The sequence below is a fragment of the Thalassophryne amazonica genome, chromosome 15 (genome assembly GCF_902500255.1).
Source record: "Thalassophryne amazonica chromosome 15, fThaAma1.1, whole genome shotgun sequence".
Taxonomy (NCBI): Eukaryota; Metazoa; Chordata; class Actinopteri; order Batrachoidiformes; family Batrachoididae; genus Thalassophryne; species Thalassophryne amazonica.
The window spans coordinates 69,748,088-69,774,092 of record NC_047117.1 but is presented as its reverse complement, the minus strand read 5'-3'; the positions used below and the strand labels follow the sequence as shown (position 1 = coordinate 69,774,092).

At 41.2% G+C, this 26,005-nt stretch overlaps 1 protein-coding gene across 1 annotated transcript in view; it reads right to left on the bottom strand.

Annotated features, from left to right (window-relative positions):
• adgrl3.1 (adhesion G protein-coupled receptor L3.1) overlaps nucleotides 1–26,005 on the bottom strand; it is a 479,593-nt gene that overhangs the window by 13,325 nt on the left and 440,263 nt on the right. The window contains exons 21-23 of the mRNA XM_034187839.1: nucleotides 23,887–24,055; nucleotides 20,240–20,419; nucleotides 16,424–16,517 (exon numbers count right to left, since the gene is read on the bottom strand). Coding sequence (XP_034043730.1) covers nucleotides 16,424–16,517; nucleotides 20,240–20,419; nucleotides 23,887–24,055 — 443 coding nt within the window. The remainder of the gene's footprint in view (nucleotides 1–16,423; nucleotides 16,518–20,239; nucleotides 20,420–23,886; nucleotides 24,056–26,005) is intronic.

Below are 26,005 nucleotides of genomic sequence, written 5' to 3'. Positions count from 1 at the left end.
GTCCTCACACAGCAATACTCATGGATTTTCATTTTGCAATCCATTATTGTGGTTTACTCCTGAGAGGCTGGGACACAGAACCAAGAACACTTTACAATAACTAACTTACATTCAAAACAACCATACCAGCCATTCTGAATAACTGAGCCCAATATAAAGCATTTGCATACATAGTACCAGCAATCTTTTTCTGAAAGAACTAAACTGTCAGTGGCTTTAATTTATTGTGTTGTGCTGTTACTTTACACTTATTGATACGTGAAATGTTCTTGGAACAGATAATTGTCCACCACTGTTAACAATTCATCTATTAGTGTTGGCATTTTTTATGTTTTAGTGCATGAAGGTTGGTGGAAAGCTGCAGGGATCTGTGGTATTGAGGCAGAGGTCCTTCAGGAGGGTAGAGATGCTGGCCTCTGGGCATTGTAAGGAATCTCTGCTTGGATCTTGGAGACATGTTGTCCTTCTCTAGACAGGGAAGGTTGATTGCCTGGGTTGTAACAACCACAGGGGTATGATACTGCTTTCTTTGGTGGGCAAAGTTTGTCCAAGGATTATTCTTAGCAGGATTCGGTCCAGTTTCTTGTCACCCAGTGGCCAGTGAAGTCTGATTTCGTGCCCAAGGACTCAACCATTGACAGCATCTTAGCTCACTGACTACTCATTGAATGCAAACATTAATATTATGCGCGCTTCACTGCAGCATATGTTGATTTTCGCCAATCATATCATTTGGTTGATTGGGGCCCTACAGAGAATTCATGAGATCACCAACAGGTTGCTGAATATCAGGGGTCACCAACCCTGTTCCTGGAGAGCACCTGCCCTGCATGTTTTCTAACTCTCCCTGTTCCACTTCCAAGCAATTAACTCTATCAGGTGTACTCTATCAGGACAGGTGCTCTCCAGGAACAGGGTTGGTGACCTCTGCTGCATATGATAGCTGGCCTACACACAGTGCTGTGTGGAGAATCTCTGATGCCTTCTAAGTAGATTCTGGAATTGAACAAGAATGTGTTCTGGCTCCTACACTGTTCACTGTTTGCATGGACTTGGTGTTGGGTACAGTTGTGGAATCCAGAAAAAAATACTGCTTTTGTTGGTGAGGAAAGGTTTACTGACAGCATATTTGCAGATGACACTTAGATCTTTGTAAGATCACTGGATTCCCTGATTGCAGCACTTAAGAAGCTGAATCAGAATGTAGAGTGTCTGGGTTTGTGATTATCCTTTCCAAAAGAAACATCCAGGCTTTTGGTGACTTCTTGGACTCAGCTGCACATGGCGAAAGTGTCAGCCTTTGATATCAAGAGATGAGTGGGAAAATATTACAGTCATGAAGTCTCTAGATAAAAATGTTTGGTGATGCAGGATGAAAGTCCAAATCTTTAGTGTCCCGGTGTTTCCTGTCTTACTGTTTGGTTGTTAGACTTGGACACTAACCAGTGAATTAAGCTGGTGCCTGCATGTCTTTGGTACCAGGTCTCTCTGGAGGATCACTGGATAAAGCTGGGATGAATTTATGTCAAATGAATGTTTACTTTGGGAGACTTGGATGAGGTCAACGACACAGGAAATTTTACTGAGGAAAATTTACTCTGCTGGGATAACATTTGGTCCCAGTCTAAATAGAGTTAAATATACTCTACCACAGGGCTAAAATCAACTCAACATAGTGTAAAATCAACTGTTATTGGAGTAAAACCACTTGCATTGACGAGACAATGTCACTGACAGAATGGTAGAGGTGGGCGATACCGGGAATTCTGGTATTGATCCAATACCAAGTAAATACAGGCCCAGTATCGCCGATACCGATACATTTTCATATTTAAGCGTCATAGATCCAAAGGATCCAAAAAACCTAGGATAGCATTTCACCAAACATTGTACGTGACAACAAAATACTTTATTATCACAATCAACATTTTTGTTTAAAAAATATCAGTCAACACTACTCCTGAGGTAGAGGGCTGACAAACCACAATACAAGAGTGCGCTGCTCTGTGTTGTTTGACATAGCGCAGCACTGCTCTTACAGACAGAGAGTAGACTTTAATGAATCTACATGCGCAGCAGTCAGTGCGTGTGGGAGAGAAAAAAGCTTGAGTATTGATCTTTTTACACGAGGATCGTTCAATATCAATACCAGCGTTGGTATCGATATTATCGATTTTAGGATCGATCCGCCCACCTCCACTGAATGGTCCGTCCTGCCTTCACTGCTCATGCGTCATTAGCCAATTATTCACTGATTATTATTATTATTATTATTATTTCTGCTTCAAACTGCACTCCAGTCATCATCTATCTCAGCGACAGATGTCTGAAGCTTTTGTACAACAATCATTTCCACATAAATTCAGCATTATTTCATCAGAAAAGGCGGAGGAAGTGATCAGAGCGCCGAAGCTACACGGCTACCAGCTGGTGCGTTCACTGACAATCCGTCATTTCAAAGTGTCATGGAATATCGGCTAGTTTCTGCTTAAAATGGTCTCGTTTCTGCTTAAAACTGACTTTAGAATGATTTTAATCGATTTGATCGCTTTGGGAGTGCTCTGAAATGACGCATGCGCAGGCAGTGGAGGCAAAGCGGGGGGGGGGGGGGGGGGGGGTACACTTAGGTCGGTGACACCGGTAGAGCTAATTTCACTCTACAATAGAGTGTTTTTTTTACTCTATTTAGACTGGGATCAATTGGATGAAACTTCCTGTGTAGTTACACCATCAGTGACTACATTGTGGTCGTGTAGCACATTAGTTTGGGCATGATCCAGCACACATGGGCTGCAGTATTGAGTACACAGCAACTGGAAATGACCAAGGGAATGCCCACGTTTCATCTGGTTGCAAGAGATAGATGGCTACTTTCCGGAGATGGGGATAAACCAGTTATCTGCCTGGGTTGTTGTCATTCAGGATGCAATGTGGTTCCATAGTGTGGTGGATGTGGTGATGTGTGACACCAGTTTATTCTGACAGCATTTAAAAACACAGTGACCTGAAAGTATTTCTTGGTGATGCATTTCTAAGCCCTTGTTGAATTCCCAGTGGAGTTTCACATTAAGCTGCTTTCTTATTGTCTCTGCAGCATGTTTCTCTTCCGTATCGACATTGCGCGTGTGCATCTGTATGCATGTGTTGGTACACATCTGTGTCTGCCTGACTTTGTGGTTTATGTGCTGGAAGTTGGGACAAGGTTTGCTTCAGTGCCTTTGAGAGATGGATTGTGGGTAAATTGTCTTTTGCATTCCAATGATTTCATGTTTATCAGCAGTTTATGCTGTTCTTCGGTTGCTTAAGTTTAATGTGCAGCACAGCAAGTTTATTCACTGAGTAATGAAATATGCTGTGTGAATAAAATTCTTATTGCTTGAACCAGACTATATACTCCGTCTGAAACTGATGCACAGTAGATTTTGCAACATTTAATTGAATTGTGTAATTGAAATGTGAATTTCTCCTCTGTGAGATCAATAACGTTTATCTTATCTTATCTTAATTAACACTGTAACATTGTGGTTTCATTCAGAACAGTGTTAAACAAACTCATGATGGTGATCAACTGGACTTAACACTCTGATAGAGTGGATTGAACAATAATATTAATCGGACCATATGCACTCACTGCAGAGTCAGTTTAACACTGCAAAATTTGCCGTGTACTGTACAACAGCTGTTTCTTTAAAAAGTGTAATTGTCCTCTTGTATGAGGTCATCGTCAAAATGTGAAATTGAATGAGTTTTGGACATAGCTACAAGTATGAGACACTCCTGCTCAGTGGCACATAAACACTCTGAACAGGTACAACAGAACCCAACTGTGCCATTGCAGTAACGAACACTGTTTTTTTCAGTATTTGTGCATCATGTTGGAGTACTGGAGTTTGGTCTTGGTCTTGAACTTGGTCTTCATGACTCCAAAAACCAAGGTTTTGGTCTTGACTGTGGGATTTTGGCGTGATCGAGACCAAATCAAGATCAAGTCTTTGGAAGAGGTGAGGACAAGGCAAGACCGATACCGAACTCAGGTACTACAACACTACTAGTACCTTAGAAGAGGCTTTGGCAGAAATATCATGTGACAAGGGCAGAAATCCTGGTAATTCTCCTGTGTCATAGCTACGGAAAGTTAAAAAAGAAACTAAAAACAGATACAGCTGTTGTGTGGGCTGCCAGAAGAGGAGGTACTGCTGGCCCACCACCAGAGGGCGCCCTGCCTGAAGTGCAGGCTTTAGGCACGAGAGGGCGCTGCCGCCACTGACACAACCGGGAGTGACAGCTGTCACACATCAACTCATAACAGCTGTCACCCATCTTCATTTCATCACTCCATAAAAGCCGGATGTCATCTCCACCTCATTGCCGAGATATCATCTACCTGTGAAGGTAATTCTCTGCTAAACTGAAAACACTGACTAATAGTCTGAACTTCTTTGCAGCTGTTTTCCTGTAAGTGTTTCCTTATCTGTGGGATTGGCGTTTGGTGTGATCAGCGACGGCTTCGCTTCACACCCCAACCAGATAAGTGGTTAGACAGGAGCTGCACATGTGTGTGATTAGAGGTGGAGGTGACTTTCCACCTTCTGACTGTTTTTGTTACTGGGTGTGCACACACCCACATCTCACTGTTTGTGCTCCTCGCCAGCAGTACCAGATCCGACAGTCGGGGACGGTGATCACCTGGGAATTCCGGACTTGGCGGTTCCAGTATTCTCCGGGTTCTGTGGCGGTGGAAATCGTGTGGTTCCGGCTCTTCTCAGGACAGACGTCTTCTATCCTCGAGCCTTCCCACATGTCACCTTTGTGTATTGACTGCTGTCAGATTCTGTGATTGTCTGTATCATTGTTGTGCACATTCACAACATTAAATTGTTACCTTTTGGCTCATCTATTGACCGTTCATTTGCGCCCCCTGTTGTGGGTCCGTGTCACTACACTTTCCCCAACAACAGCTTTTCTATTGTTAGAATGTAACATACTCATATTGTATTCTGAGTAAAACGTCCAGAATGTTTTTTTGTTTGTTTTTTAAAGCTAGCAAACCACGTGTGCCTACATTAACCCATTTTGCCCCACTGGCAACAATTGTTGCCGAATTGTATCACTGTCATTTTCTACTCACAATAAAAAATCTCAAAGGTACGAATGCAACTTTTTCCACTTATAAAAAGAAATGTGGGCATAAACAGGTTAATATAGCAAACCTGACCAGACGCGGATATAAAAGCAGGTTTTTCACTTCATATGGTTGCAGCATGTAAACAAGAGGACGATGTGAGGGTACAGGATGTATTCCAGGAAGCGCACTTTAATGAATGATTGGGAAATGGGGTGAAAATATCCTGGACATTTCTTCTTTGCTTATTTACGGGTGAAATTCAGACTGGTTTGAACGACCGAAAACGCCGATGTTAAAGTGCAATCTTCCTTGCCATTAAAGAACACAAGCACAAAGAACACTCAGAAACATGGGCGACCTGTTAGGAGCTCACCACACCTGTATCTATACGAGGTAAAACACAGGCAAGTTTCAGTGCAAAAGCACTTTCTCAAACATTACATTAAAATTCAGGAACATTTACGAATACCAGTCTTCCAGTTGTGTTTGTTTTGAAGAAGAGACACTTTCTCCATACGGAGATGAGAGAAATATTTGGTCCTGTCATGAGCTATTGGTTAACTGGGGTTCTCTGCTGAGTCACGCTGTGCGTGACAAAATCACAAAGTCACCTGCTTCAGTGCACTCACACAGACTTTATTCTCTTCACACCAGGCAACACCTTTGACGGGAAACCAATTGTTGAAAGCTTGTATTTGTAAAATAGTAGAAAGTCAGCGATCATGTGGCTGTGAAATTGTTTGTATCCTTATGTTATCCCTGGTTTTCTGCTAATGCATTATGTTTTATTCCTAAAATGTACAGTACTCTCCAAAAGTATTCGACCCCTTGGTATTTCACACATTTTAATTTGTTTATGCCATTTCAAATACAAAAAGTAAATCAGGCGTCTCATTATAAAAAAAATTTAAATTATCTTCCTGAAATTCAAACTTGAAGCAAATCTCTACAACTTGATATAAATTCTTTAAAAATATAAAAGCCAAGACGATGGGCTACATAAATAATGGGCCTCTTTGGTATAATACCTGTAAATAATCATTTTTATTGCCAGTTTTCTTCAGACATGTCAGGGGATGGATACATGAATATTTGCAAGTCACTGAATATGTCTTGAACTTTATTTACATCAATTATGAAGAAATACAAACAGTATGGCACTCTATGGTAAATCTCTGTGGGGTAGGAATGTCTTAAAAGAAGACCTCAAAGTTTAGCTATAATTTACCAGAAGGTACATCTGAGATGCAAGCCTAGATTTGATGTTTTGGTTAAAGAAAATCCTTTTCTGCTCCACTTCCTCATGAAGCTGCATAACTGAGGCTACAAAAGGCAAAACATGCACAATGCACAACTTCTCCAATCACAGCCACAGAAGCCTATAACTTCTTCTGGGTTGTCTGGGTGTCTTGGTGTCTTTCCACACTCTTCTCCTTCTTGCACAGTCACTCAGTTTTTGAGAACTATCTACTCCATGCAGATTTACCATAGAGTGCCATACTGTTTGTATTTCTTCATAATTGATGCAAATAAAGTCCAAGACATATTCAGTGACTTGGAAGTGTTCATGCATCCATCCCCTGACTTGTCGGAAAAAACTGGCAATAAAACTGATTATTTACAGGTATTATACCAGTGGTGTCCAAAGACATTCTACAACCCCAATTCAAATAAAGTTGGGACTTTTGAAAAATGTAAATAAAAACAGAATACAATGATTTGCAAATCCTCTTCAACCTATATTCATTTGAATACACCACAAAGACAAGATATTTAATGTTCAGCTGATAAACTTTATTGGTTTTGTGCAAATATTTTCTCATTTTGAAATGGATGCCTGCAACACATTTCAAAAAAGCTGGGACAGTGTTGTGTTTACTACTGTGTTACATCACCTTCCCTTCTAACAACACTCAATAAACATTTGGGAACTGAGGACACTAATTGTTCAAGCTTTGTAGGTGGAATTCTTTCCCATTCTTGCTTGATGTACGACTTCATTTGTTCAACAGTCGGGGTCTCTGTTGTCCTATTTTGTGCTTCATAATGTTCCACACATTTTCAATGGGCGACAGGTCTGGACTGCAGGCAGTCCAGTCTAGTACCTGCATTCTTTTACTATGAAGCCACGCTGTTGTAGCACGTGCAGAATGTGGCTTGGCATTGTCTTGCTGAAATAAGCAGGGACGTCCCTGAAAAAGACGTTGCTTGGATGGCAGCATGTGTTGCTTCAAAAGCTAGATGTACCTTTCAGCACTGATGGTGCCATCACAGATGTGTAAGTTGCCCATGCCATGGGCACTAACACACCCCCATACCATCACAGATGCTGGCTTTTAAACTTTGCACTGGTAATAATCTGGATGGTCTTTTTCCTCTTTTGTCCGAAGGACATGATGTCCATGATTTCCAAAAACAATTTGAAATGTGGACTCCTCAGACCACAGCACACTTTTCCACTTTGCGTCTGTCCATTTCAAATGAGCTCGGGCCCAGAGAAGGCGGTGGCATTTCTGGATGTTGTTGATGTATGGCTTTCACTTTGCATGCATGCAAATGGTACCATGGTAGAGTTTTAACTTGCACTTGTAGATGTAGCGACGAGCTGTGTTAAGTGACAATGGTTTTCTGAAGTGTTCCTGAGACCATGTGGTAAGATCCTTTACACAATGATGTTGGTTCTTAATGCAGTGCCGCCTGAGGCATCGAAGGTCACGGGCATTCAATGCTGGTTTTCATCCTTGCCGCTTATGTGTAGAAAGTTCTCCAGATTCTCTGAGTCTTTTGATTATATTATGGACTGTAGATGATGGAATCCCTAAATTCCTTGCAATTGAACGTTGACAAACATTGTTCTTAAACTGTTGGACTTTTTTTCATGCAGTTGTTCACAAAGTGGTGATCCTCGCCCCATCTTTGCTTGTGAACGGCTGAGCCTTTTGGGGATGCTCCTTTTATACCCAATCATGACATTCACCAGTTTCCAATTAGGTGTTTTTTGAGCATTCATCAACTTTCCCAGTCTTTTCTTGCCCCATCTCAACTTTTTTGAAACATGTTGCAGGCATCCATTTCAAAATGAGCAAATATTTGCACAAAAACAACAAAGATTATCAGTTTGAACATTAAATATCTTGTCTTTGTGGTGTATTCAATTGAATATAGGTTGAAGAGGATTTGCAAATCATTGTATTCTGTTTTTATTTATATTTTACACAACGTCCCAACTTCATTGGAATTGGGGTTGTAGAAAGGGCCAAGAAGGTGCAGGATTTCCTTGTATCCACTGACTCCAGCAGGTGATTTCACTGATGAACTCAACACATCTGCTCAAAGTGATGTTTTCATCAGTAAAATCAACTGCTGGAGTCAGTGGATGTAAAGAAAACCTGCACCCTCTTGGCCCTTTCTAGAATGTCTTTGGGCACCACTGAATTATACCAAAGTGGCCCATTACTGATGCAACCCATCATGTTGGCTTTTATATTTTTAATTAATTTATATCAAGAGATTTGCTTTGAGTTTGAGTTTAAGGGAAGATCATTTTTGATATTTTATACTGAGAAGCCTGATTTACTTTTTTGTATTTGAAATGGCATAAACAAATTAAAATATGTGAAATACCAAGGGGCCCAGTAATTTCTGAGGGCACTGCATTTGTACAAATAATTCAGAAATGCATAAAACTGTGCATCTCTATTCGAGGGCTAAATTTACTCGAGAAAGACTGCTTTACTTATCTGCCCTATTTTTACATCCACCCTTGTCTTCTTGATGATACACAAAATGTTCCCCTGATCTCTTACTTTAACATTTTGAGATCTTTTAAGAAATTTTAAGAATTCATATGAAGAATGGCAAAAACAATTGCTTTTTTCTTTTTTTTTTACAATTGCATAACTGCCATCAGGCTAAAAAGGACAGTATTGTATTGATGCTTTCACATTACTGGCTAAAGTGAACTGAGTCTGAGTATTTCCCTGCAAGTGATACAGATCTGGGTTTCCAGGTAATGGACACTCTTAAGACTCTGCATCAATTCCGAATATCGTTTCTATGAATATCTTAATTTTATCACACATAATTCCCAGGACAGCCTGTGGGACAAAACACACCCCCACACTGCGAAGTGCTTTGTAAATTGTCCATGATGCTGACCAACATATGCCAGTGTCCTATTGTGCAGAAATAAACAAACAACAAAAAAATGACAATGAAAAAGAATAGAAATATGTGAAATATGGCTCTCTCTGCACCACATTAACTGTTTACTTCTAAGACATAGCTGACCAAACCCAAACAAATAATTAGCCAATTTGTTTGTTTGTTTGTTTGTTTTAGATACAGCAGCCTCTCAAAATGTTCTTTAAATTTCTGGGAGTGTTTAGATGGTGCATGAAATTCTACAATCATTTTAACAAGCTTTTGTAAGCGTGATTTTACAAACCTCTTACCCTTAAGATGTTTTTGGGAAACAGGGCATTTTCATATTTGAATTTGACATGACTGCCCTGAGAGCAGTATGCACATTGTTTTTGTAATTAAGCTTGGTTCACTTGTATGTGAACACTTAATGTGATTCTGGTCTAAACCACATCCAGATGAAGATCATTTACAAACACAATGTCAAAAAGTTCAGATGATAAGATCTGATCTGGCAGAAAGAATTGGATTAAGGCCACTTCAGCTGGTAATATGATCAGTGTCTGTGATCACAACAATGTAAAAATTAGAGGAGGGACCCTAAAGGTGCGTTTACACATAACCAAGACGCGTTACGAATGTCATTTTTCTGTCATTTGTGACACAATCCTGACATTCTTAATGTGACTTAATGCATCTGAACAGGTTTCTTAATAGTGCGTGTTGGTGCGTGATATTCTTGATATTCGTGGAGCATGTTTTTGCCTGTCAAAAAATCTTCCACGAATGTCACACACCACCCTCATTTCGTCTCACGTTGTGGAGGTCGCAACTGAGCGTGTTGATCCGTCTTGATTAGTGATCCTTAAAAGAACGTGACAATGTTCATAGTGGTTCCTGCGATGGTTCCTGGAGCCCAAACTGTCATGCGTTATTACGAAGTGACACAGAAACTGTCAAGTTTTGACATGACTTGTAACGCGGCGTCACATTTCACTGCGCACCATGACGAATCAGTTTTCTGTCACGTGCGCACAATTAAACTCGGCTCCAAATGTTGTTCCACAGTTCCAGCTGAAGCTCCCCAGGACGCCCTGCAGGTGTTCCACCTGCTGTTGTAACCTGAGCGGGAGAACGAGTCTGAGCCAGAGGAATGAGAGGAGACTCACGTGCAGCCAGACATCTCTGCACCTCCTCCAGTCCGGCGGAGGAAGAAGCGCGCACACAATTAAACCCTGCTGCACCGCATTCAGTTTGATTGCTGAACGTGACAGAACTTAATGACAACAACGTGGAACACTATTCTTGACCGTGCATAATGGCTCCTGATAATTCTCCAGCAACATGTGTCATTAATCGTAACGTGTGGTAACAGGTTGCAGCAGTTCCTGAGGACACCTGCTGCCTCTGCCCCAAATAATCACATTCGTGATCAGCGGCCAAGAATGTATACTTCATGGCATTCGTGACTTGTCGTCGTTATGTGTAAACGCAGCATAATACCCCCGTCACACATAGTTGGAATCACGAGTAGCGTCGGACTTATGAATTGGCGCACATCCGAAAAGTAAGAGATTTCAGTTCCAAAACGTTCTGACAGCCATCTGCGGAAGTCAAAATCAGACGCCAGCCTTGAGTGTGACGCACAAAGCCTGCTGAGATGCTGTGCCATGTTTTCCACCTCCACTGGACCCAGGCCAGGGAGGGTGAAGGAAATGTTGGTTATGTAATAACATGCATGTGGCACTGTGCGTGCATCAGAGGCTCGGTGCAGCATCCTGCAACGCAGCTGTAATGCACGTATTATTACACATTCACCTCCTAAGTCTGTAGCAGGTATGATGTGGAAATGTTTGCCCAGTACATGGCGACATAAATAAACATGTAACTCACCCCTGGTACCTCGCGCTCCAAAGCACAGCACAGACAGCTGGTCAAGTCCCTTTCACCCGGCTGTGCTGTGTGCTGGCAACATCCATTGGCTCACAAATTCATAATCCACCTCTGGTATGAATAAATCCCATGTGAAGCTCCGTCCCACAACGATCAAATCAAAATCAAATCAATTTCATTTATATAGCACCAAATCACAACAAACAGTTGCCCCAAGGCGCTTCATATTGCAAGGCAAAGCCATACAATAATTACAGAAAAACCCCAACTGTCAAGACGACCCCCTGTGAGCAAGCACTTGGCGACAGTGGGAAGGAAAAACTCCCTTTTAACAGGAAGAAACCTCCAGCAGAACCAGGCTCAGGGAGGGGCAGTCTTCTGCTGGGACTGGTTGGGGCTGAGGGAGAGAACCAGGAAAAAGACATGCTGTGGAGGGGAGCAGAGATCAATCACTAATGATTAAATGCAGAGTGGTGCATACAGAGCAAAAAGAGAAAGAAACACTCAGTGCATCATGGGAACCCCCCAGCAGTCTAAGTCTATAGCAGCATAACTAAGGGATGGTTCAGGGTCACCTGATCCAGCCCTAACTATAAGCTTTAGCAAAAAGGAAAGTTTTAAGCCTAATCTTAAAAGTAGAGAGGGTATCTGTCTCCCTGATCCGAATTAGGAGCTGGTTCCACAGGAGAGGAGCCTGAAAGCTGAAGGCTCTGCCTCCCATTCTACTCTTACAAACCCTAGGAACTACAAGTAAGCCTGCAGTCTGACAGCGAAGCACTGTATTGGGGTGATATGGTACTATGAGGTCCCTAAGATAAGATGGGACCTGATTATTCAAAACCTTATAAGTAAGAAGAAGAATTTTAAATTCTATTCTAGAATTAACAGGAAGCCAATGAAGAGAGGCCAATATGGGTGAGATATGCTCTCTCCTTCTAGTCCCTGTCAGTATTCTAGCTGCAGCATTTTGAATTAACTGAAGGCTTTTCAGGGAACTTTTAGGACAACCTGATAATAATGAATTACAATAGTCCAGCCTAGAGGAAATAAATGCATGAATTAGTTTTTCAGCATCACTCTGAGACAAGACCTTTCTAATTTTAGAGATATTGCACAAATTCAAAAAAGCAGTCCTACATATTTGTTTAATATGCGCATTGAATGACATATCCTGATCAAAAATGACTCCAAGATTTCTCACAGTATTACTAGAGGTCAGGGTAATGCCATCCAGAGTAAGGATCTGGTTAGACACCATGTTTCTAAGATTTGTGGGGCCAAGTACAATAACTTCAGTTTTATCTGAGTTTAAAAGCAGGAAATTAGAGGTCATCCATGTCTTTATGTCTGTAAGACAATCCTGCAGTTTAGCTAATTGGTGTGTGTCCTCTGGCTTCATGGATAGATAAAGCTGAGTATCATCTGCGTAACAATAAAATTTAAGCAATGCTGTCTAATAATACTGCCTAAGGGAAGCATGTATAAAGTGAATAAAATTGGTCCTAGCACAGAACCTTGTGGAACTCCATAATGATAATCCAACTGCAGTTATGTTAAGATGTGTATCAAGTGAAATGGCCACAAAAAAGAATTTAAGAAAAGAGAAAGTCCACTGGCTGCATCTGAAAGTTGCGCACATGTGGGAAGTTGGCGCACTGCCAGCACAGTTCAACAGCAGTTACGGAGTCCAGCTGGACAAATAAAATCTAGCAATGCAAATATATACTGATCAAACACCTGAAGGGATTTTTCACCGGACTAACAGCAGGCAGTCCCTGACAGCTGTCAACCTGTTTGTGCGCTCTCTGGATGGACAGCTCCTGTGCTCGTGTGCACACACGGAGTGGCTGGTACAGTGTTTATCAACACATAAACACACAGCTGAGCGAACATTTCGGCCGCACACTCGCACACTGCTTTGACCACCTGTTCTACAAACGCAGGTGCATGCAGCTCGTTCAGCCATTGTGAACACATGCGCACCTGAGTGGACACACACTCATCACTCAGGTCATCTATTCTACACACGCACACGCACTCACTCCGTCACATGAGACACACTGATGAGAGGTCAGTTTAGTGCTGGGAATGTGAGGACACCCTCTTTTCCTCCCCACTGTTTCAGATTATGGCAATATTTGCCATGTCGGAATGGTTCCTCCACATTCTTGCTATGTGAGACGGGGGCTTAACAGATTTCTGTGAAGACATGTCTGCGGAGTCTCAGAAGAGCTGACAGAATTTTTAGGTCACTCTGATTCAAATTCTTAAAAAATAAATAAATAAAATTAAAAATGAAGGTTCAGCTTTTGGCAGCACGGTGGATTAGTGGTTAGAACTGTTGCCTCACAGCAAGAAGGTTATGGGATCGATTCCCACCTATGGCCTTTCTGTGTGGAGTTTGCATGTTCTCCCCATGTTTATGTGGGTTCCCTCTGGGTGCTCCGGCTTCCTCCGACATCCGAAGACATGCAGGTTAGGTGGATTGGATGCTTTAAATTGTCCGTAGGTGTACGTGCGGGTGTGAATGTGTTTGTTTGTCTATATGTGGCCCTGCGACAAACTGGCGTCCTGTCCAGGTTGTACCCCGCCTCACACCCTGTGACTGCTGGGATAGGCTCCAGCCCCCCGCAACCCTTAACTGGACTCAATGGTTGAAGATGAGTGTGTGTGTTCAGCTTTATGACATCACCTCTGTAGAAGTTTGTGCTCTTCATGTGGACTTTCTTACTGCAGCTTATTTTAGACTTTATATTGAAACCAGCCAATAAAAGATGATTGGGAAAATTTGGCTTCACTTAAGCCGAGTGGTCACGTTGTCCATCTTCATATGCAGCAATGAATGCGTGAACTTTTGTGCACAAACTGGACCTGTTACATTTATACAGGGGCAGTATTATCAGATTTTCTGTAGTCTAACAAATAGGGCTTCAAGTGTGCAAAATTTGAGGATTGACAAAATCTCACCATTTTAATTATTGATTTGAAAGTTGGGAAAAAAACACCAGATATCATCCACAGACTGGGTTGTGGTAGATTTGCAGTACTGTGCTAAAGAAAATTCACCTGCAGTAAATGGACTGCATTTATATTACGCTTTTCCATCTGCATCAGAAGCTCAAAGCACCTCGCATTCACCCATTCACACACACACACACACACACACACACACACACACACACACACACACACACACACACACACACACACACACACACACACACACACACACACACACACACTGATGTCAGGGTGCTGTCATGCAAGGCGCTTACTGCACACCGTTGTTGCAGAACGTACGGTCTGCCCCTAAAAATTGGTCCGCCCTGTCTCCACTGTACATGCGTCATTTTGGAGCTGAGCAGCTTGCCTGAGACTCTCACCCAAACAATTAATAGGATTATTAACCATCATGTTGTGTGTTGGGGGGGTTGGCTGGACATTTGGGTCTTCTTTTCTTTACTTTGCTCTCCAGGTGGTATGCAAACTGATTTATTGTCTGTGGAGAAGGTGCTGGCAGAAGAGTCCTTCACCCTCATCAACGTAATGTGCAGCACCTGTGGATGGTGCTCACGTGCAACCTTAAAGACTTTCAGCTGAAGCAGATAATGAGATGGCGTTCTGCATTTAAGCCATGTGTGATTCAAGCAGAATTGCCGGGAATTCGACCTTGTGATGTTCGTTTGTGAGACGCTGAGGACTGCACCTGGGTTTGACACATCGTGCCTGTGAAGGAGGACGGGTGAGGGACACATGCTGTCAGCACACATCAGAGGTGATTTGATTGTCTGAATAACTGTTAACAGTAACTTGGTATTTTGTTACGCAGTATATGTGAATATTGATGAGAGTTGTGCAGCTTGCTTCTCACTGCCGTGGCGTGCGGACTGATGATCCTCCACCTGTTGTGAGAAGCTGCTCATTTACATAAAGCTTAAATTCAGACCTGAATGTGTTGCTGATAGTGTGTGCCTTTGAAGGATATTAGTTGTAGCTGCTGACTTACCTCACCTTTTCTATCCTTCACAGAGTCAGTTTGTCGTGTCCACCTGGGGGGTGTTTGGCGGTGAACGTGAGTCCAGAAGCGCCGGGCTTTGATCCTTTTGGGCGCTGGAGAGCGCGCCGTCCTTCACTCCGCCAGACAGACGCATTTTACGTTTGTACACTTTGTATTGCACAGAAGGGGGAAAATAAATTGTTTTATTATTGGAACCGCTTTCTGGTTGTTTTGGCGCTGGGTTCCGTCAGACGCAGGTCCGCTCCTCAACCCGTGTCGACACATAACACATCAGATGACAAGGTAAAACCTCTTAAATCATTCTAAAGTCAGTTTTAAGCAGAAATGATGCGATACTCTGTGATGCTTTGAAATGACCAACGCGCAGTGAATGCATCAGCTAGTAACTCATGTAGCTGCGGAGCTCTGATCGTTTCCCCCGTCTTTTATGATGAAATCATGCGGAATTCATGTGGAAATGATTGCTGTCCAAAAGCTTCAGATATCTGTCGCTGAGACAGATGATGACTGGAGTGCAGTTTGAAGCAGAAACAAGATGATAATCAGTGAACCGCGGCTAATGACGCATGTGCAGTGAAGGTAGGGCGGACCGATTTTTAGGGGGGACCATTCAGTCGGTGTCACTGGGAGCAACTAGCCTATTAAGGACTTTGCCCAATTGCCCTTTGTGATTTTCCAGTCTGGCTGGGTTTTGAACCAAGGATCCTCTGGTCTAAAGCCCAACACGTAATGCTTAACCACTACACCAACACCTCCCTAGTGTTGCCTGACTGCTATATATCCGGCGAACACTCAAACAGCTCTCCATTCAGTGCAATAATGTGGGGAATAATGTTCAAGGGACTTCTACAGATTGTGTAAGTACACTTAACGGCACTGCTCACCCGTCACACTTCAAAAGACATCGAAGTGGAACAGAGGTCACGTGAAAACATTCTGCTTTCTGTAGATTTTTACATTTTGTGGTTGCTGTTTCAATCCTTGACAAAAGCCGATATAACTAATTCTCCTTCTGGTAAAGTTGTCCTTTGAATCAGCAGCAGCAAAAAAAAAAAAAAAAGTAGTACGTTTTATTTATTGTATCCTGTAAATTTGCTTCCTAAAAGAACACAAAGCCGTCATTGGAGATTTGGACTCCTTCCACTTTACGAAATGACAGCGTATGCTGTCTGAACCTCCCGCTGGTAATAAAGTAGATATGGTGACAGTGATGAGGATGCAAATAGTAGGTATCCCATGGTTACCTCTGTTGAGCGTGGCAGAGCTGTTGATGTCTCCAGTGATGAAGGAAGACTCCTGTTTCCTCACAGTGTCATTCCACATCCGCCTGATACGACTCTACGCACAGGAGAGAGAAAGAGCGAGAGGAATAGGAAGAAAGGGACAGCGATGAAAAGGAAAAAAGGAAGGGAAGAAGGTAGGATCATATTAAAGAAGAAAAGAAATGGCAAAAACAAAACAGGAAGGAAATGAAGATGGTAACAAAAACAATATCAATAAGGATGAAATGTGCAATGAAAAGAGAAAAAACAAAACAAAAGAGGGTAATTAGGGTAGGTGGGTCAACCAAGAAACAATAAAAAATAAAATAGAACAGCGACCCAGCAAGAGAAAAGCAGTAATCAGCAGTCAGTCGCATTTATACACCATCTATCCTTCCATCAGCATCAATATGTGAAGAGGTGAGTCAGGGTCAAAGCTATCTCACTTTCAACAATGTAAAGTACATTTGTCTATTGATGTTTCTGTTACTTAGCCGACTATCACATTATATCAGAGCCCATAAATGAACATGAGCTCATAGCGCAGACTGCCAGCGTTAGTTTGAGGGGAATTAAATCCAAACTGGGCAAACAGTGCAGCAATTACAGCAATTTGTGTGCGCACGCCTTCAATTTTCATGGTTTAAAACAAGCTTAAGTGATACGAAATCATGGCAGCAAGTCAGGTAGATTTATGGTGTTCATTATGAGTGCATTGTCGTCCAAAGTACTACTGCCGTCAATCATTACATTATTATTATGTCAAAATAATATGTTAATTAAGATGAATTAATTCTATTAGACATATTAGACATAGACATATTAACCCTAACCCTAACCCTCGTCCAAAGTACTACTGCTGTCAATCATTACATTATTATTATGTCAAAATAATATGTTAATTAAGATGAATTAATTCTATTAGACATATTAGACATAGACATATTAACCCTAACCCTAACCCTAACCCTCGTCCAAAGTACTACTGCTGTCAATCATTACATTATTATTATGTCAAAATAATATGTTAATTAAGATGAATTAATTCTATTAGACATATTAGACATAGACATATTAACCCTAACCCTAACCCTAACCCTCGTCCAAAGTACTACTGCTGTCAATCATTACATTATTATTATGTCAAAATAATATGTTAATTAAGATGAATTAATTCTATTAGACATATTAGACTTAGACATATTAACCCTAACCCTAACTCTAACCCTCATCCAAAGTAAAAAAAAGTAAAAAAAAAAAAAAAAGTTAATTAAGCTGAATTAATTCTATTAGACATAACATAAAAACAAAACAAAACAAAAAAATCATCCCAATAAATCACACTTCCTGATGGCCTATGACCTGGTCATTATTTTGTCTACTGTAATTTTGTAAACATAAGCGCCAGGCCAGAAATATGTTTTTATAACAGCGCCAAAGACAAAGAAGACCAAATATCATTCATTTGTTAATCAGTTATGATTTCAGCACGTCTGCAGTGCTCGGATCAGCTCCTGAAGTTGTTCTAAAATGTAATGAATAAAGAACTCTGTTTATTTCTCCTGTTGCTTCACAACTGTGAATACATTTTCTAATAGAAGTAACTTGGTTGATAACTGTGATCGAAATATGTCATTTGTGTGTGCATGGGTGTGTGAGCATGGGTGTAAGTTTATTTTCATACAATAAAATATTTCTGGAGTTGTTTTTAATAATTTTTCTGATTTTTTATTACATATGTGATTTAGATTCATTACAAAGCTAGGGCTGGATAACAATCAAAAATTTTCGATACCGGTTCCTGAACGATACTTTTTTCGATACCAGTTTTACAAAATCAATTCTAACAAAAAGAAAATTACATCACACATAGTACAAATCTTGCGTTTTATTTTTCAGCTTTGGTAAATTTCCACTCCAAGCAGTTTTCTGACACAAAAATAAGCAACAATCAAGCAATAATTTCCAGTGCAAAAGAACACATGAAAACACTCTTTTGTCAAAAGCATTTCATTTTCAGACATTTTGGTGTGAATGTCTCTCCATAGAATCTGAGCTGAGCTCAGCTGGCTGCTGCACATCAGCACAGAATGTCTCATTTTGGGAGGAAAAAACTTGTGATCGATTGCAGTTTATTGTTTGTATTACAATGTTTGGAAAGAGGCATCATTTGATTTAATTTGATTCGCTTTGAAGTTATTAATTCTGATGACTCTATCTTTCTAACGTGACTCACTCGGCAGAGAGCTGCGCAGCGTTTGGAGCCATTTGAATGGAATGTTTCTTTTTCGCAACAAGACAGGAGTCCCAGTTAGTGATTTTAATACACACAAAAGTTACTCATGATTGACATATTTTAATGGCTCTGAGAGGGGTTAAGAAGTGGATTTGCCGCTTGTGAAAGACAATGACGTAAAGAACTGAAGAAACGGGCCGGAACACTGCTTCATTGCTTCAAGCTTCAAAAGGATGCATGTATTAAGTTACAGTTGAAGCGGAGTCCGGTGGTGGAGATTTTGAATCAGGCTGCTGGTGCTCTGTAACATCCATAGGTGGACTTGAATGCTGAGAGGAGGACAGCTGCAGACCGCTCTTCTTGCACGTGATTAACCTCTGGGTACCGAAACACGAGGCATGTTTCGATACTCGGTACTACTGAAGCATTTCGGTCAATGCCATAAAAGTTAGGTACCCAGCCCTATTGACGCCTTTACAGTGTCAAATCTCGCACATAATCACATTCTCGCTGTGGAGGCTGAGATTTCGTAAACAAGCGGAAACAACACCACCCGTAAACAAGCGTTTGCGGGTGGTGGAGTAGACAAGCAACAAGCAACTTGATTGCAACACTGGGTCGTTATGGAGGTGAGTTCAACCAAAATATGTATTTAGGTGTTTAACTAATATAATTGCGAGTCTCTAATGTGAGTTTTATAAAAAAAAAAAAAGTGTGTTGCTCTTAGAGTCGCGTGTCGGGAAGCGGTTCTTTTCAGGGATCCTTAAGAAATGATTAGATCTATCGACATCAATAGCCTTTTTGCTTAACAATTCCCTTATCGGTCCTTCAGAGTGGCTGTTGTTTTGGGGGGTGTTTGTCAGGAAAATGATCATTTCTCTACATTAATTACAGACCCTGCTGTGGGTCTGCTAATCAACCGTTTCTGTGGCGTGGCTTTGCTTTGAACCTTGAACCAATGAAGCAGTGCTTCAATCTGCTGCTTCGTTGGTTCTTTGTTTTATTTCGCTTTATCTTAATTTTTCCCCACTAAAACCCTAAAGAGCATATGTCTGTGAGTAATATTTCCTTTTTTATGTTAAACTGACCTGTTATGGTCTTCTGAAACAGTTGATAGATGTATTTTATAACTTAAAAATGAGACCGATGCTAATGTGTTAGCATGTCTATGGCATTTTCAGTGTTCAAGCATTAAGCTGAGCCATTATCAAGCCTCCCTTCCCAGCGCGCAAAGGATTCTGGGACACTCTAAAACTGTGAATACAAAGCTGGTAATTTTTAATTGCCTGACAGCCCTAATTATAAATTAACATGTGCCGGCGTCATAGTGAAAATACCATAGAAACGATATTACCTCAGTGTTATTCCACATTAGTGTATCTGGTCAGTTGTTTGAAGGCGGCAGTCTGCACTACGAGACCCAACTGGCAGACGTTTCAGATTAAAAGCACTTTTTTCTTTTGGCTGATGTCAAAACAAAACTCTCCTCCAGCCTGAGGAGTGATTCTCGTTGAAAGTAGACGGCTATAACCCACATCCCTCGTGGTGCGCTCAGGCCTCACCTGAGAGTCGGCTGTGCTGTAGCGTCCAGGTGTGCAGGCAGGTAAGCTCACCTGTGAGCCAGTGGAGTAGCGGCCGGGGGTCCGTGAGGTGGTGGTCTTACTGGAGGAGGAGATCGACGTCTCCACGCTCTTGCCGCTGCAGCAGTGGGTTCGCAAACATTTGCCGTACTCTTTACGCACCTGCGGATGGATCCACGCATGAAATCCCAAATGCAGACGCAGTAGAGGAGGAATTGACAGATGCAGCACTAATTAAATAAATAAAAACGAAAAACAGCTGCACACATTGATTTTTTTTTAATGATGCCATGACATAAAGGGCTTAAAGTGACATATCATCCCCATGAATTTCTTCAGCAAAACTGCCTCTGCAACTCCCAACTCACATCACATTACATCAAAAATTTCAACATTAAAGGCTTAAATTGATAAACTTTCCTCATCAACATCTGCCCCGATGTTATATCCATCTGAAATGGACATATTCCAGAGAGAGACATATGAATCACTGGTATATATCGAACATCTGCATTTCGATCCCAATCAAGTTAGAACAAATAGGACTGTAATTGCTTTTTAACAAGCTTGTTGGACTGGCAGACGTGTACTGCCACATGCTCTGTTTGAACAGCTGTGTGCTGAGTTGTTCCATGTGTCTTGGGAGAAGTAGAGCTGGGCCTCAGCCAAAAAAAACCACAGCACTGTTCCCAGGATGTCTCTCTGGATACCTGATCCCGTGGCCTTACACATACCTACGTACGGCACATGATGGCACTCACATATATGTGGATGCCGCCCTTGGTACATGTCGTGCACTTGAAACTCTCTGCGAGGCTGCAGCCAAGCGAGAGCATTAAGCATTTGATGGTATATATATGTATGTATGTATTCCACAACACTTTCGTACTCACAGGCACTGACAGTGTGTGGGAGAGGCTGCAAAAATATCTCAGCATGTGTAGGCCCCTTTTTGGAAACCGCATATAGTTCAAATCTGAAACCAACACACACACACACACACACACACACACACACACACACACACACACACACACACACACACACACACACACACACACACACACACACACACACACACACACACACACGTGCACACTTTCAAATAATTCCAATCCTTCAGGGCAGCCAGCCCCGGAATGAAAGAGGGTGTTTGCAAGACGAATCTGTGTGCGTTTTACATCCCAAGAGTCATGCAAATAAATAACATTCAACTTCATCTTTTAAGACGAGAATCCTTTGCTGTAAATGTAAGAGCCACGTGAGGAAGAGGAGGCAGGAGTATGACAAAATGAGATCATTAAAGTCTGATTCTGACAACTTTTGGTCATGTTTGAAAATGTGCAGACTGACCTGTTGCAGCACGCTTAACCTTCCAGTACCTATTAACATACCTCATGGTCCTTATTTTCTAATTGATTTCTGATTGGTGACTCGTGCTGATAAGATCTTGATTGTTAGTAACTTTAATATCCGTGATAGTAAGCCTTCGGATTCCCTCAGTAAAGCGTTTTTGGAAATTTTGGAAATGTTTGGATTTTGCCCGTTTGTCCAGGGATCGACTCACTGTCGTGGTTTAGTCCTGGCTCGTGGTATTGCCGTTTCAGATACTGACATCAGCAGTTTTGGATCATTCACTCCTGACGTCCGAAGCATCATTATGCTGCTCAGTGACACTGGATGCCTATAATACATCATCTAAATGTCACATTAGTTCCTTTACCATAACTGAATTTAACTGTAGATTATTTGAGGTTCTAGAGTCTATTTCAGTGGACAGTCTCACAGACGGCCTGGGTACAGCCCTCACAAATGTATTGGATCAACTGCTTCACATACTGTAAAATGTCACCGCCCAAGTTGCAAATGCCTTGGTCTAACGAATCCCTATGATATCTCAAGCATAAGTGTAGGTCAGAGTCTGGAGTGCAAATGGCGTAGCTCTAAATTAGAAGTTTTTTCATCTTGCCCAGCATGATAGCACACTGAAGTACAAACATGTATTACCAGCAGCAAAGAGGGCTTATTATTCTGACCTAATTATCAGAATTAAGCATAACCAAAATCCCTGTTTGACACTGTTTCCAAACATATTCAACTGCAAGTCCACATGCTGTTCACTATTTACAGTCCAAATAGAGGATATTAGGTCAAAAATATCCCAGCAAACTTTAGTTAGAGTGAATGAACCTATAATTAATGTCAGTATTAACCATAACTATAATGAACACAGACTTATTTGTATGGAATCACTGTCTTTCCTTCCAACTTCAGTTATTGCCATTGGTGGTGGAGAAACACTCAGTGTCATCAAATCCAAATTCTGGGGAATATTAATGAAGCGTAGGAACCATCATTTGTTGTGAGGTGTACATGTGTGTGTGTACATTTAGGTGTACATGGTTGCAGAGACGCCACATTCCTGTGTTTGCATGTGTGGAGAGTCTTTTCTCTATTTCTATTATGTATTTTGTTATTGGTAATATGGCCAAAAGCAGATTGTCACCTCAGTCAGTCAAGTCTGCTTGAGGTTTCTACCTGTTATTAAAAAAACAAAAAACAAACAAACACCCAAGAAAGTTTTTCCTTACCACTGTTGCCAATGTGCTTCCTCAATGGGCGGGTACAATTACTCTTGTGAAGCACAGTGAGACAACTTACAACCCCAATTCCAATGAAGTTGGGATGTTGTGTGAAATGTAAATAAAAACAGAATACAATGATTTGCAAATCCTCTTCAACCTATATTCAATTGAATACACCACAAAGACAAGATATTTAATGTTCAAACTGATAAACTTTATTGTTCAAAAAAGCTGGGACAGGGGCAACAACAGACTGGGAATGTTGACGAATGCTCAAAGAACCCCTGTTTGGAACATTCCACAGGTGAGCTTTTTTGAAACGTGTTCCAGGCATCCATTTCAAAATGAGCTAATATTTGCACAAAAACAATAGAGTTTATCAGTTTGAACATTAAATTTCTTCTTTTGTGGTGCATTCAATTGAATATAGGTTGAAGAGGATTTGCAAATCATATTCTGTTTTTATTTACATTTTACACAATGTCCCATTGGAATTGGGGATGTATGTTATATAAATACATTCTTCCCCATTTTTTTTTTTATCTTATTTTGAAAGTATTGCAGTATGCCAGAAAACAATTCTTTGATTGGTCATGGTGTGCATATTTGCAGTTGAAATGCAAATATAAATTACACAATTAAGTAAATAAAATCTCTACTGAGACAGCGCCTTCACCCCCTTGGGCTTTGCCACGTTTTAATTTGTTTATGCCGTTTCAAACACAAAAAGTAATTCAGGCTTCTCTATGTTAAAATTTCTAAAATTATTCTCCTTAAACTCAAACCAAAAGTATTAACTTACTTATGCAACCCATCAACATCAACAAATTAAAATGTGCAAAGGCCCAAGAGGGTAAATACTTCTGTGAGACACTGGATTGTACCTTCAACACACACACTTCAAAAAACCTGCAAAACACACCTAAATGTAAAGGCATTGAGACCGTGCAGATATTGTCATCAAAGGTTTGTGTGTGTGTTTAAATTTGTCTGCCATTTTTTCAATTTGCATCTCTGTACAGACACAAATACTTATTGTCTCACCTTCTTCTGCAGTATGCAGTGGAAAATGAAGATGAACATGCCCTGCAGAGAGTTGAAAATGGTGAAAAGGTAGGCCATGATTACTGTGCTCTCGTTGATGTACATGAGGCCAAAGGCCCAGGTTAGACCCAGCAGGCACAGCAGGGCTATGGCCCCGATCACCCAAGACCTACACAAGAAGCAGACAAAAGAAAACGAGGATAACAATTCGGTTAGTGTGTGTTCCTTAAATAAAGCCGTCTTCAGTAAGTTCTTACCATGAATATTAATATCAAACATTATAATGGATAAGTTTATTGCCAGGAGCAGTCTCAAGGTTGAAGCTGCTATGTACACACGGAGGAATAAAAGCTGACTCACACGTGGAGATGATTTTAGAACGCTGGTTGTCATGATGATGGCAACAACAAACAACAAAATGCGGCCACTGTGTTGCACACAGAGAGATATGTGGCGCGGTACGAGTGCATAGTACATGTAGATGACGATACTTATTTTGTTTTATTTAACTGACTTTGAACTGAAATACCATGCTTCTGCACAAATACTTTTCATTACTGCAAGCAATGTCTGTAAGGAGACCCTTCAACTAGTGAGGGATAGCAGTCAGGCATCCAGCTAATGGACAATTGACTTATCTATCAAATTCAAATAACACAGTCCAATTTGCGCATAACTTAGGTCAGCATGACACAACCTAGGTCATCATGACACAACCTAGGTCAGCATGACACAATCTAGATCAGCGTGACACAATCTAGGTGAACATGACACAGCCTAGGTCAGCATGACACAATCTAGATCAGCGTGACACAATCTAGGTGAACATGACACAGCCTAGGTCACCATGACACAACCTAGGTCAGCATGACACAATCTAGATCAGCGTGACACAATCTAGGTGAACATGACACAGCCTAGGTCAGCATGACACAATCTAGATCAGCGTGACACAATCTAGATCAGAATGACATAACCTAGGTCAGCATGACACAACCTAGGTCAAGAATTAGTAGTACATACATAGTACATAGTGCTTGGTCTCCAAGGATGAAAGGTCCATGTTAAAATCAACACACTCCACATGCTTGAGTTAAATTAATACTATCCTACATTCAACACACTGCTAAAGTACAAATTTGAACTTCCAACAATGTAATTGTTAAAACTAACAAGAGTAGCTTGACACTGTTCAGATTTAAACATACAATTGTTTGGCTACATTGTTGAGATGTAGTTTAGAGGAACCTTAGAAAAAAGGCCTCAAGTTGGGTTTGAACCCACAACCTTTCTGGCTTAGAATAGCGCCACCACTGGAAATTAGCAAAGTGTTAACATATTTAAAATGGCACCTTTAGGGAATTTAATTACAGCTTTCGGGAAGTTATTATTATTATCATTACTTTTTGCAAATTAAGAACTGCTACCTCTTAAAATGGACAGGGACATATGAGATGAGTGTGGGAAAAATATCCAGGAACAGTAATGCTTTTCAATTATATTTGATGCATGTGAAACCATTAGACAGTGATAAGGTGTTATAGATGGGCCATTTAGTACATTAAGAAAGTGGGAGTGAGACAGCTAAAACCATGGGAGGTTTGGCTGGAAAGATTCTGACTCAGTTGGCAGGGCTGGGATAAGAGAGGCTGTTGGTGATAACATTAGGATCCAAATGAGAGCAGGAGAAGATATTCACTGACTTCTTCACAAAATTAACAAAAAGTTAAGTATATCAGACTTCCTCCAAGTTATACGAGTGAAGCTGGAGTCACAAAGCCGTCCAAAGCTTGATGTTAAATAACATGTTTATGCAAAACTTGATTCTAGTTGGGAGGGGCAGCGAGGGCCAGGACAGTGCAGGTTTTCCTTGCAACCAATCACCCCAGCAGGTGGGTTTGCTGATGAGCTTCTCCCCTGAACATAAACACCTGAACATCAATGAAATCACCTGCTGAGGTGATTGGTAGGAACAGAAACCTGCAGTGTCTTGGCCCTTCATGGCACATGATTGCCCACCCATGTTCTCGGTCTTTACTCTTACTAGTGAATTAAAATTTAGAATGTCTTATGGCCCACTCGACCAACCTTGGGTGTCCTTGTCCGGTGTAATAAAAAA